Genomic DNA, 10915 nt, shown 5'->3' with positions numbered 1-10915 from the left:
TCACGGATTGTACACTAAAATCCCGTCTAAAACATCGGTAAGCATTTTTAAGAAATAAAGTGATATATCTAAAATAAAAAAAATTATAAATTAATGCAATATGATATATTTATTTTATAATAAAAATTAAATAATCCTATTTTATTTCTTTATTTTGACCGCTCATATATATATATTTATTTATTTTTTAATTATTTTATTTATTGATTAACAAAATGACTATAAATATATTAGTATTTTTTTTATATTTGTTAAAAATATTAAAAAAAATTAAAAAGGATAATTTGCCCTAGCCGCTGCCGCACCCTAGCAGCACTCAAAAAACTTTATTTCACAACGTAACAGATCTGTGTGACTATTAGTTATTTATGGAGTTCAACTATGGCAACTGGCTCATCGCTTTTTTGAATAGCCGCCCCCTAGTTGTGTCTCTTCTTATAGTTCTTTCTAGGTAGATGGATATTCCGATAGGAAATGAAGCCCCTGACCATAGTTGAAACAATTTAATTTGTTTTTAAAATCAGATCTTAACCCATACACACTGATTTTGATTTGGTTTGCACGATCTTGAGTTTTCGAAAAAATAAAAATCTTCACTTTATCATTTACTTTTTGAGTCTTGACCCTCGCGTGGACAAGCTCTCATATACAGTACCAGCAGAGAGTATTTTGAAATTTCAATTTTCAAATCAAAACCTCGTGGTCTGGTCAATTCTTGTCTCGTGTTTCAGCTTTCTCTCAAAGCCGTTAGGCAGGGAGTGATACCGAATTCCATGACCCTTTGATTTGAGCTGGTCAATTCCGGCTTCTTCTTCTTGTGCTATCTTACAAAGCCGTCTGGCGGAAAGTGATACCGAATACTTGATCTTGGAATACAATTCCTTTTTCACTGATTTCGACGCGATTCCTTATTCTTACCGAAGCGTCCTTTTCTTTCTATGTGCTAGAATTAGTTAGATAAAGGCTAGGGTTTCTGCATATATAGGAGCCTTTCTTGCTTTTTTGCTTGCTGAAGGGAGGAGGATCCGAGATGGAGAGCTACTTGAACGAGAACTTTAGCGATGTGAAGCCCAAGAACTCGTCGGAGGAGGCGCTTCAGAGATGGAGGAAGCTCTGCTGGCTTGTGAAGAATCCTAAACGGAGGTTCCGATTCACTGCTAATCTCTCCAAGCGCTTCGAGGCTGAGGCCATCCGTCGCTCCAATCAGGTTGCAATCCCTGTTCTGTGGAGTTTTTCCAACTGGATATTCTAGTCATATAACATAAATATTTGCCACTAATTTTGATACTAGTTGCTTAGACTCCAAAATCCGCTGTGTTGAGGATCTGTATGGAAAACCGACGAGCTTTGATCACCTAGGTGCCTCCGAACTTGGGATCTTCATAACTTCACTTGGACGGTTCTTTTTTATGGGAACCTGTCTACCTTTCTTGAAAATATTCATGTCGATCCGTGTATATATATATATATATATATATTTATATAAGATTCTGCTGGATTGAGCATTGGCGATGCATTAATCGGATTTGTTGAGGAGCATACCGAGGGAGAAGTGGATTCTGGTTTGATATTAATGTGATTCTGGTTCAAATGCAGGATAATGATAACGAAATTGAATTTTCTTAAAGAAACTAAATTGTAGCCTACTCAACTAATAATTTCCTTACATATTCTGGCTTTCATGATATATCTTTTCTAATTTTACATCTCTTCCCTTGGTGTTGAACATTGTAGGAGAAGTTTAGAGTTGCAGTTTTGGTTTCACAAGCTGCTCTTCAATTTATCAATGGTAAGAATCTTAAGCTGCTCAAGTTAAAACTTGTATTATGGTTATACTTCATCTTATTGACTCCAACTTCAATTCCTGTAGGTCTAACTTTGTCCAGTGAATACACTGTACCAGAGGAAGTCAAAACTGCAGGCTTCAAAATAAGTGCTGATGAGTTGGCATCCATTGCTGAAGGCCGCGATGTGAAAAAACTAAAAATACATGGTGAGGTTGAGGGTATTGCAAACAAGCTTGCAACTTCAGTCAATATTGGCATTCCAACTTCTGAGCAATTGCTGAATCAAAGAAAAGAGATTTATGGAATTAATAAATTTAATGAAATCCCACCACGAGGTTTTTGGATCTTTGTGTGGGAAGCCCTTCAAGATACAACCCTTATGATTCTTGCTGTTTGTGCTTTTGTCTCTCTTCTTGTTGGCATGATTATGGAAGGATGGCCGAGGGGTGCCCATGATGGCCTTGGAATTGTTGCCAGCATTTTGCTTGTTGTACTTGTCACTGCCACAAGTGATTATAAACAATCCCTGCAGTTCAAGGATTTGGACAGGGAGAAGAAAAAAATCACAGTTCAGGTTACCAGAAATGGATTAAGACAAAAGATATCAATATATGATCTTCTTCCTGGTGATATTGTTCATCTTGCCATTGGAGATCAGGTCCCAGCAGATGGACTTTTTGTTTCTGGGTTCTCAGTGTTGATAAATGAATCCAGTTTGACAGGAGAGAGTGAACCAGTTAATGTCCATTCTGGTAATCCTTTTCTCCTGTCAGGAACTAAAGTTCAGGATGGATCATGCAAGATGCTCGTGACTACTGTTGGAATGAGAACTCAGTGGGGTAAACTGATGGCTACTCTCTGTGAAGGAGGAGATGATGAGACCCCATTGCAGGTCAAACTTAATGGTGTAGCAACCATTATTGGTAAAATAGGCCTATTTTTTGCTGTTGTTACTTTTTCTGTTATGATGCAAGGCCTGATCAGCCACAAGCTGCAAGAAGGGTCCCACTGGATCTGGTCTGGAGATGATGCAATGGAAATTTTGGAATCCTTTGCAATTGCTGTTACAATAGTGGTGGTTGCTGTTCCTGAAGGACTGCCTTTGGCTGTGACGCTAAGTCTTGCTTTTGCCATGAAGAAAATGATGAAAGATAAGGCACTTGTCCGTAATTTAGCTGCTTGTGAGACAATGGGATCTGCCACATGTATCTGTAGTGACAAGACTGGGACTCTAACTACGAACCATATGACCGTTGTGAAAGCTTGTATTTGTGGGAAAATCAAGGAAGTAGGGCGCTCTAAGGAGACTTTAAGTTTTGGCTCTGAAATTCCTGGTTCTGCTTTGAGTATTCTACTTCAATCAATATTTAACAACACTGGAGGAGAAATTGTTAAAAATGAAAACGAAAAAATTGAGATACTGGGAACGCCAACTGACACTGCTCTTTTGGAATTTGGGCTATTGCTTGGTGGGGATTTTCAATCGGAACGTCATGCATTAAACATTGTGAAAGTTGAGCCTTTCAATTCTGTTAAGAAGCGAATGGGAGTAGTACTAGAACTCCCAAATGGTGGTTTCCGGGTGCACTGTAAAGGTGCTTCTGAGATAATTCTAGCCGCATGCGACAAAGTCATAGACTCGAATGGTGAAGTTGTTCCACTTAATGAGGCATCCATTAATCATTTAATGGATACAATTGAGCGATTTGCTAGTGAAGCTCTTCGAACTCTGTGCCTTGCTTATATGGAAATTGGAAGTGAATATTCTGTTGAAAGTCCTATACCAATAAAAGGGTACACATGCATAGGAATTGTTGGTATTAAAGATCCAGTTCGCCCAGGTGTCAGAGAGTCTGTTGCAATTTGTAGATCAGCTGGTATAACTGTTCGGATGGTTACTGGAGACAACATAAACACTGCAAAGGCAATTGCTCGAGAATGTGGAATTTTAACCAGTGAGGGTATAGCAATTGAAGGCCCAGAATTCCGAGAGAAAAATGAAGAGGAATTGCATGAGATTATTCCAAAACTTCAGGTCATTATGTGCTTAATGACATTGTTTTGTCAATATATGGAGTGCTCTTGAGCTGAAATCTAGCTCTTTACAGCAAGCAGAAACTTGTCTACTACGGAAAATCTAATTTTTCTTCGCATGCAGGTCATGGCTCGATCTTCACCACTTGATAAGCATACCCTTGTAAAATACTTACGAACAACTTTAGAAGAAGTTGTTGCAGTGACTGGTGATGGTACCAATGATGCCCCAGCGCTCCATGAAGCAGATATTGGACTAGCAATGGGCATTGCTGGAACTGAGGTGTTGCCTAAACACTGTTACTGTAGTCTTGCCTGAAAATATATTGGAAATAGATTCTTCCTTGCAAAAAATAAAAAAGGAGTAAAACAGATGGGATTGTACATGTTTATCATTGCTAATCATGTTTAGACACAAGGTTTCGCTAGTGCTTTTTTTTTTTTTGGGGGGGGGGGGGGGGGGGGATTGGGGATGTCGAAGTCATTATTTTCTGGTGCACTACAAGACTTGGAGCATATTTTTCATGGGCTGCTCTTTATACGTTTTTAAAGAAGACCTTGAGTGCAAGGCATCAAGTTGTGGGTGGGGTTGAGTCTTAATTGCACTTTCTTATTGTGCTTAATAATGTTGTGAATTCTTTCTTGTAACTTTTGGCATGATAAGCTGTCATATTTCAAAAAATAAACCATGTACAAGAGATTAGGATAATGGTTGACTGTTATACTACCTTTCATTTTAACCATGGAGGATTTGAGCTTAAAACTCAGACCATGAGGCTTCTCCTTCTGTATTTGGACGCCTAGATGCCTCATCTTTCACCTTTAGAACCAATAGGGAATTTTCGTATGGACTAATTGTCTGCTGATTAGGTGCCCTTAATAGTTGATATTGTAGTTTGTTCTTGTGTCTTGTGGACTGGTAACTTGGCATTTTCAAATCTGCTTACTTGAAAACTTATGTCATAAAAATTGAATGCAAATTCTCAGGTGGCTAAAGAGAGTGCTGATGTCATAATCTTGGATGACAACTTCTCCACAATTGTTACTGTGGCAAAATGGGGACGTTCTGTGTACATAAACATTCAAAAATTTGTTCAGTTTCAGCTAACAGTAAATGTTGTTGCCCTAATTGTCAACTTTTCTTCTGCCTGTTTGACCGGTGAGCAGATACTCATCTTCTCTTTCCCGTACCGTTACCATTTTACAATAAGCCACTTCCTGTAATATTCTCTCACATTCACTCTTTTGTCCTCGTGGCATGTGCTCTCAGGAAACACTCCCCTGACTGCTGTGCAGCTTCTATGGGTCAACATGATCATGGACACCCTTGGAGCACTTGCATTAGCCACAGAGCCCCCAAACGATGACTTGATGAAAAGGGCACCAGTTGGCAGGAGAGGAAACTTTATCAGTAATGTGATGTGGAGGAATATCTTGGGGCAGTCTCTGTATCAGTTTGTCATAATTTGGTTTCTTCAGACCAGAGGAAAAGCAGCTTTTAATCTTGATGGCCCATATTCAGATTTAGTATTGAATACAATTATTTTCAACTCGTTCGTCTTTTGTCAGGTAATTTTGAATTCTTCGGGAAGTACCACTCTAATCTGATTTAGAAATTTTTTGCTTTGACATCTAGAGCTGTATGTGAATACATACATATATAAACATTAGGTTGTTGCTAATATTTGTGACGCAAGTTTATGTACTGGGTTCATTATTAATGCATGATACTTACTACTATTATAGCAAATAATATTAGGAGCATACCGTTGGTGACTCAGTCTTCCCTCCATACATGCCATTGTGATATATTCTTCATCTATATTTTTTTTAGGCAGATACTTAATCTAATTGAAGACTGATTTTGATTTATGTATGAAACTTCTAATGTGATTTGATTGTGATGGACTTGTCTAGTTTATATAAATGTCTGGTTGTAACATTGAATCTAATTAATAGTTGGCTGCCATGATTACAAGTATGACTTAAACTAATACCACTCTTTCATCCCTCCTCGTGAGAGCTGCAATCTTGAACTTACTTGGACTATGGAAAATACCCTTGAATGTCTTCTTCAGGTTTTCAATGAGATCAGCTCTAGAGAGATGGAAAAAGTAAACGTCTTCAAAGGTATAATGGAGAACTATGTCTTTGTGGCTGTGCTTACTTGCACTGTCTTCTTTCAAATCATCATCATCGAGTTCCTTGGTGCATTTGCAAACACAACACCTCTCAGCCTGTGGCAGTGGTTCATCAGTGTTTTCCTCGGATTCCTTGGGATGCCAATAGCAGCCGCTCTAAAGATGATTCCCGTGGGATCAAATTGAGATCAGCAAACTGGATACATAATTTGGTTACTACACCATTTTACATCTGTGGTTATAATTCAAAACTGATCTGGGTTTTCGTACTGTGAAATTTGAAAGGCATAGCAAAAATTACAACAAGACCCACGACTCAAGATGGCCATTTCAACATTTGGGGGAGAGTTTCTATTACACGTTAGACTTCTTAACCTCCGAATTTTGTGATATGAATTAAAGCACTTGCCTGATCATGTTGCAGTTGTATTACAATGTCATCAGCCATTATATTGATGATTCATCTCTTATAATCTTAGCTGACAGATGATAGCCCATGTTTTGCACTAAATGGATGCTATTTATTTCAAGTGAAATGGAGATGATCTCATTCCCTGTCTGTCTACATTGCTTGGCCTTTATGAATCAAGGCATTTATGATGGCCAAAGAAAGGAGATCGATCCTATAACATAGCCATGTCGAAGGGGCCGCACAAAGCAGATGACTATAGTTTACTCTTGCCTCTTGAACGGGTAAAAGGAAGAATTGCTTAAAGCAATACCACTTTTGCAAAGTAATTGTCTTATTGAGGCAATCGATCACCTTGATTACTGGGAAAAGTTAGTCAACCCAGTTGACCTTGTGATGAAAACATCACTACTAAAGTAGATGCAAGTCTGAGAAGGAAATGAAGTTGGTAGGTCTAGCAGAGAGAAACAAAAAAACAATGTAATTATTAAAGATTGCAATGTATAAAGCAAACTGAGATAAGAATGTCCTACCTTGGTAATAAATACATAGAGCCAAATTAAAACAAGCCGACAAACACGAGGATAAGTTTAACCATCTAATCCTCATCTATCTATAATTCTCGATTCAATGCAGGAAATGAATTTCTGTGTGTGTGTTAGGAACCTTATTTATGTCGTGGACAGGATTGGATTGTGCAGTGTCAAAAAAGTCACAGCATTCAGCTGCATGCGCGTACCTGTTCCTAGTAGAAACGCAAAGCAGGACCAGCCATATGTAGGGTCAGTGTGTAGTTAATTATCGGCCAAGTTTATTTTATTATTTTTAATATTCATGTGACTTGATATAATATCATATATAAAATTACTTAATTTATTAAAATTTGATATGTAATAGAGAAAAACAACTTTCCCAGAAAGTTGGCATTAGGATTAGGAACTTTACTCGACAACGACCAATGGTAAATAACGTGGGCATTAATGTCTCACTTCGGCCCCTACACATGCAAGGAGCAGAGCAATGGTTCATCATGTCAATGGCATCAATGCGATCACGAACACCTTACTCTGTACCAGCCACGTCTCGTCACAGAGAGAGAGAGAGAGAGAGAGAGAGAGAGAGAGAGAGCTTACGATATTATAGGACGGAGATCTGGACCGTATGATTGTGAGTTTAATTTTTAGCACTAGTCAAGATGCCATTTTCATGCCAGCAAAGAATGCAGCTGGTGCAGATAACAATGTCAGCCAAAGCACTAAGTACTTTTTTTCCAGTTTTGACCGAACAGTATTGATCTTGTCTCGCCCCTACACAAACACAGTTTTATCCCTCCGAACGTCAACCTGATTTGACCACATCTTTGGGTTTCAGCCAAAGATCATATCAGAGAAAATAACCTTTTTGTGTTTCGATTTGTTTTTTGTCTTTCTCCTTCTCTGTTTTACTATTCATTTTTACTTCATACAAGGCAGCATATTCCATCATTCCATCCTATCTTATTTTCTATAAATTTTTGTTCCTCGTCATCCTATCTTTTTCTTCAGTGAATATGCAAGCTTTTATCTTCATATCAGAAACCAAATTTCTCAAAATTGTTCGTTAAAACATATAATGAATCCATTTCTTTGGGGTCTAACCGAGCAGTTTTTAACTTTTTAAACGTTGAGACGAGAATAGTATGTTAAGATGAGTTGATTTGAATTGTAAATAATAATATTTTGTAAATTCCATGAGATGAATGATTTTTTTAAGTTGAGATGATTTTAAAATAATAGATTTTATTATTAATTTATTTGAAATGAGTTGAATGTTTAACAACCAAACATAACATAAGTCAGGATCACTCTCTCCAAATAAAAAAGATTATCAAAAGTTATCCTTTTTAATGATGTAAGAACAGAGCTAATTATATAGAAACTCAGCTGGCTACGAAAAATGTAGCCAACAGTGTCTCGAGTTTAATCAACAAAGAGAGATATTCCTATGGATTCCACAAACAATGTCTGGAGTTTCATGTGCCCTCAACCCAGCCTAGCCAGATAGATCTTAACCAGAAAAAAGAACGGTGCCCACCTGAAAGGCATTGCCCCGAACATTCAAACAAATCCAATCACATTCAACTTTTGCACGAGCATTGATCCATTAAATCACACAAACAGCTCCTTGCCCCTCTTTCTCCCTCCGTCTACCTTGCTTTCAGCCTTTTCAAAACACCAACAAAGCATCCCACCAAAAGGCAGCTCGCAACAGTCATTGCAGACCCACAACCCACAAAGAAGAACCAGGTAGAGAATTGATCATGAAAAAAAGAAAAGAAAAGGATGAACAAAAATGAATTGACACTCGACTGTTTTACACGCAGCCTCCCCCAACACACACACACACACACACACATTCCCCCAGTTTTCCCCCCTTACACAGTGGATCAGCTTTTATATGTAGCCCAGAGCTTTGCTTTTTGGTCTCTCTTTTTCTGCACTATTTCTCTCTTCCCTTGTTGTTCCTAAGGGTTCAGGTAAATCCCAAACCATGTGCATCAATTGAAGCAATTAAAGAACGTTCAGAAGACCAATGATGATCATTGAAAAAACCAAAGTTATAAATGTTTGGAAAACTCTTAACAGTCAAATTTCTCTAGCAGAGTTGATCATCAGGTATGCCGCAACTTTGATCACAGGCACTGAATGTAAGCCTTCTTCTTTTATTGGTAGTAACCGAAGAATTTTCTACAACACCAATAGGCCTCAATTGGGTTGGCGAAAGATTAGGCGAATTTATAACCTTTGGGATTTTAAGATTCTCCATATCTAATCTTCGCATCATATCATAGCATGAACACACATCATCCTGTGACAGAAAAGGCCAACACAAAGTCCAAACCCCATTAACAGGAATCTACTTCCTTATTTTTTTTTATTAAACCATATGAGAGAAATAAGTTTTAAAATAAAATATAGATACAGATATCCGTAAAAGGGACTCACAATTTCGAGAAATCTACGATGGGAAATGGAATTCATCTTCATCTCCAATGCTCTTCTTGTTAATCTATCATCCAAAGCCAACAAGGCGGAAGCAGCAGCTATAGCAGATGGTCGATGACCAATTAAATTGACCTCTAGATTGAAGAACTTACATCAATACATTTATATATAAACATATAACAAGATTAGAACAATAATATGAATTCTAACATAAATGTTCATGATGTACCTCTCATTAGAGCTAACGTGATCTCCACAGTTCTAGACACTATATTGCTTGGTGGAGACTCATCGCACAACTTGGTGAGGAAGAAATAAAGAAAAGCAAAAGGAGTGATTGAGCACATCCGCCATTCCAATGTGCTCAATACCAGAAGCTCCATTCTCTGAATGACTTTGCTGTCAAAGTTATAATCCTCTAACAGATACTTTGATAACACTGGAACTTTTACCTCCTCCATCTTCGCAGCCAAAGAAAGACACGCCACTGAAAGTAATCTAATAGCCCACAATTTTTCACTCTGAAAAAGATTAAAAATTCATTATTGATAGATGGATTGCGTTGAAACAAAACACAGTCCATATCGAAAAAGAAAATAAAACTTACAGAGATGGACCTCCTTGAAAGGAATCTATCGAAGTATGTCATAGACATATGAACTGTTTGGAAACTAAATCCGAATTCTGCTCTGATCTGGATCCGCGTATAAAGACAGACAAATCAACCCGAATTACAATGGTCATGTTAAAGTTTAATCTAGCTAAATGAAAATACAAAGGAAATTGAGGTGAGACTAACTTTGAGAATCCATGTGATAGCTTCCAAGCGAGCACGTTTGACCCAGTTTCCAAAAACCAAGGATTCATTTTTGTTGAACCCATAACAGATTTCTCTTTCAAACATAGTGTCCATGTACTCATCTTCACAGTCATCGCAAGTCGTAAAGTTAATGAACGTGTCCTCTACCAGCTTGTCATCCAAACAAGTCTCACTTTCTTGACAAAGGAGGCCAGAGATGGAATCATCATCCACTTTTAACTCCTTCATTTCCTCTCTCTCTCTCTCTCTCTCTCTCTCTCTCTCTCTCTCTCTACATCAAACAGAAAACCTAAGGCATGGTAGGAGAGATGCATAAAACTGCTAAATCCATGATTTGGAGAGAGAACACGTGGTTTACCGCCATGACCAAAAGGAAGAAGTAGATGGAGAAGTGGAAATGGGGACGGGGAGCTATAATTCAGCAAAAGATGTGAGAATTTTTAGCGGTTATAGATATTGATTCTGCGTTGTCTTTTGATGTGGCGAGATTGTAGGAGTTTTTTGTTTTGGGGTTGGGCGTGGTCGGGACTCGAGAGAGTGTTTATAAATGGGTAATGATACATTTAACCTCATTTATTACTATTTTATTATATAACTGTTTTTTTCCTTTTCTTTATGATTCAGAATTAAAACTTTCAGAATTTTTTTTAATTTTAACAAAATAAATTTAATTAATCAACATAATCATATAAATTAATTAAAAATAAATTTAATTTTAATAAAATTGATTCGAAGAGTAA

General features: G+C 37.6%; 2 protein-coding genes across 2 annotated transcripts; one reads left to right on the top strand and one right to left on the bottom strand.

Moving 5' to 3' along the window:
• The first annotated feature begins 372 nt into the window (after positions 1 to 372).
• LOC122318407 (calcium-transporting ATPase 1-like) lies at positions 373 to 6521 on the top strand. Its single transcript, XM_043135713.1, has 7 exons — positions 373 to 1207; positions 1735 to 1789; positions 1871 to 3822; positions 3946 to 4104; positions 4809 to 4980; positions 5092 to 5390; positions 5900 to 6521. Exons 1-7 carry the CDS (start codon positions 1031 to 1033, stop codon positions 6146 to 6148), a joined length of 3063 nt encoding a protein of 1020 aa, XP_042991647.1. The 5' UTR covers positions 373 to 1030; the 3' UTR covers positions 6149 to 6521.
• A 1704-nt stretch (positions 6522 to 8225) lies between these two features.
• LOC122318227 (cyclin-D5-1-like) lies at positions 8226 to 10706 on the bottom strand. The gene is made up of 5 exons (XM_043135430.1): positions 10155 to 10706; positions 9963 to 10049; positions 9585 to 9876; positions 9356 to 9489; positions 8226 to 9218 (listed from the first exon to the last, which is right to left on the bottom strand). Exons 1-5 carry the CDS (start codon positions 10401 to 10403, stop codon positions 9006 to 9008), a joined length of 975 nt encoding a protein of 324 aa, XP_042991364.1. The 5' UTR covers positions 10404 to 10706; the 3' UTR covers positions 8226 to 9005.
• Between the last annotated feature and the right edge of the window lie 209 nt (positions 10707 to 10915).

This window comes from Carya illinoinensis, chromosome 8 (genome assembly GCF_018687715.1).
Source record: "Carya illinoinensis cultivar Pawnee chromosome 8, C.illinoinensisPawnee_v1, whole genome shotgun sequence".
NCBI classification, from domain to species: domain Eukaryota; kingdom Viridiplantae; phylum Streptophyta; class Magnoliopsida; order Fagales; family Juglandaceae; genus Carya; species Carya illinoinensis.
Note: the sequence above shows the minus strand (reverse complement) of the source record. Positions and strands in the feature narration are given on the sequence as shown.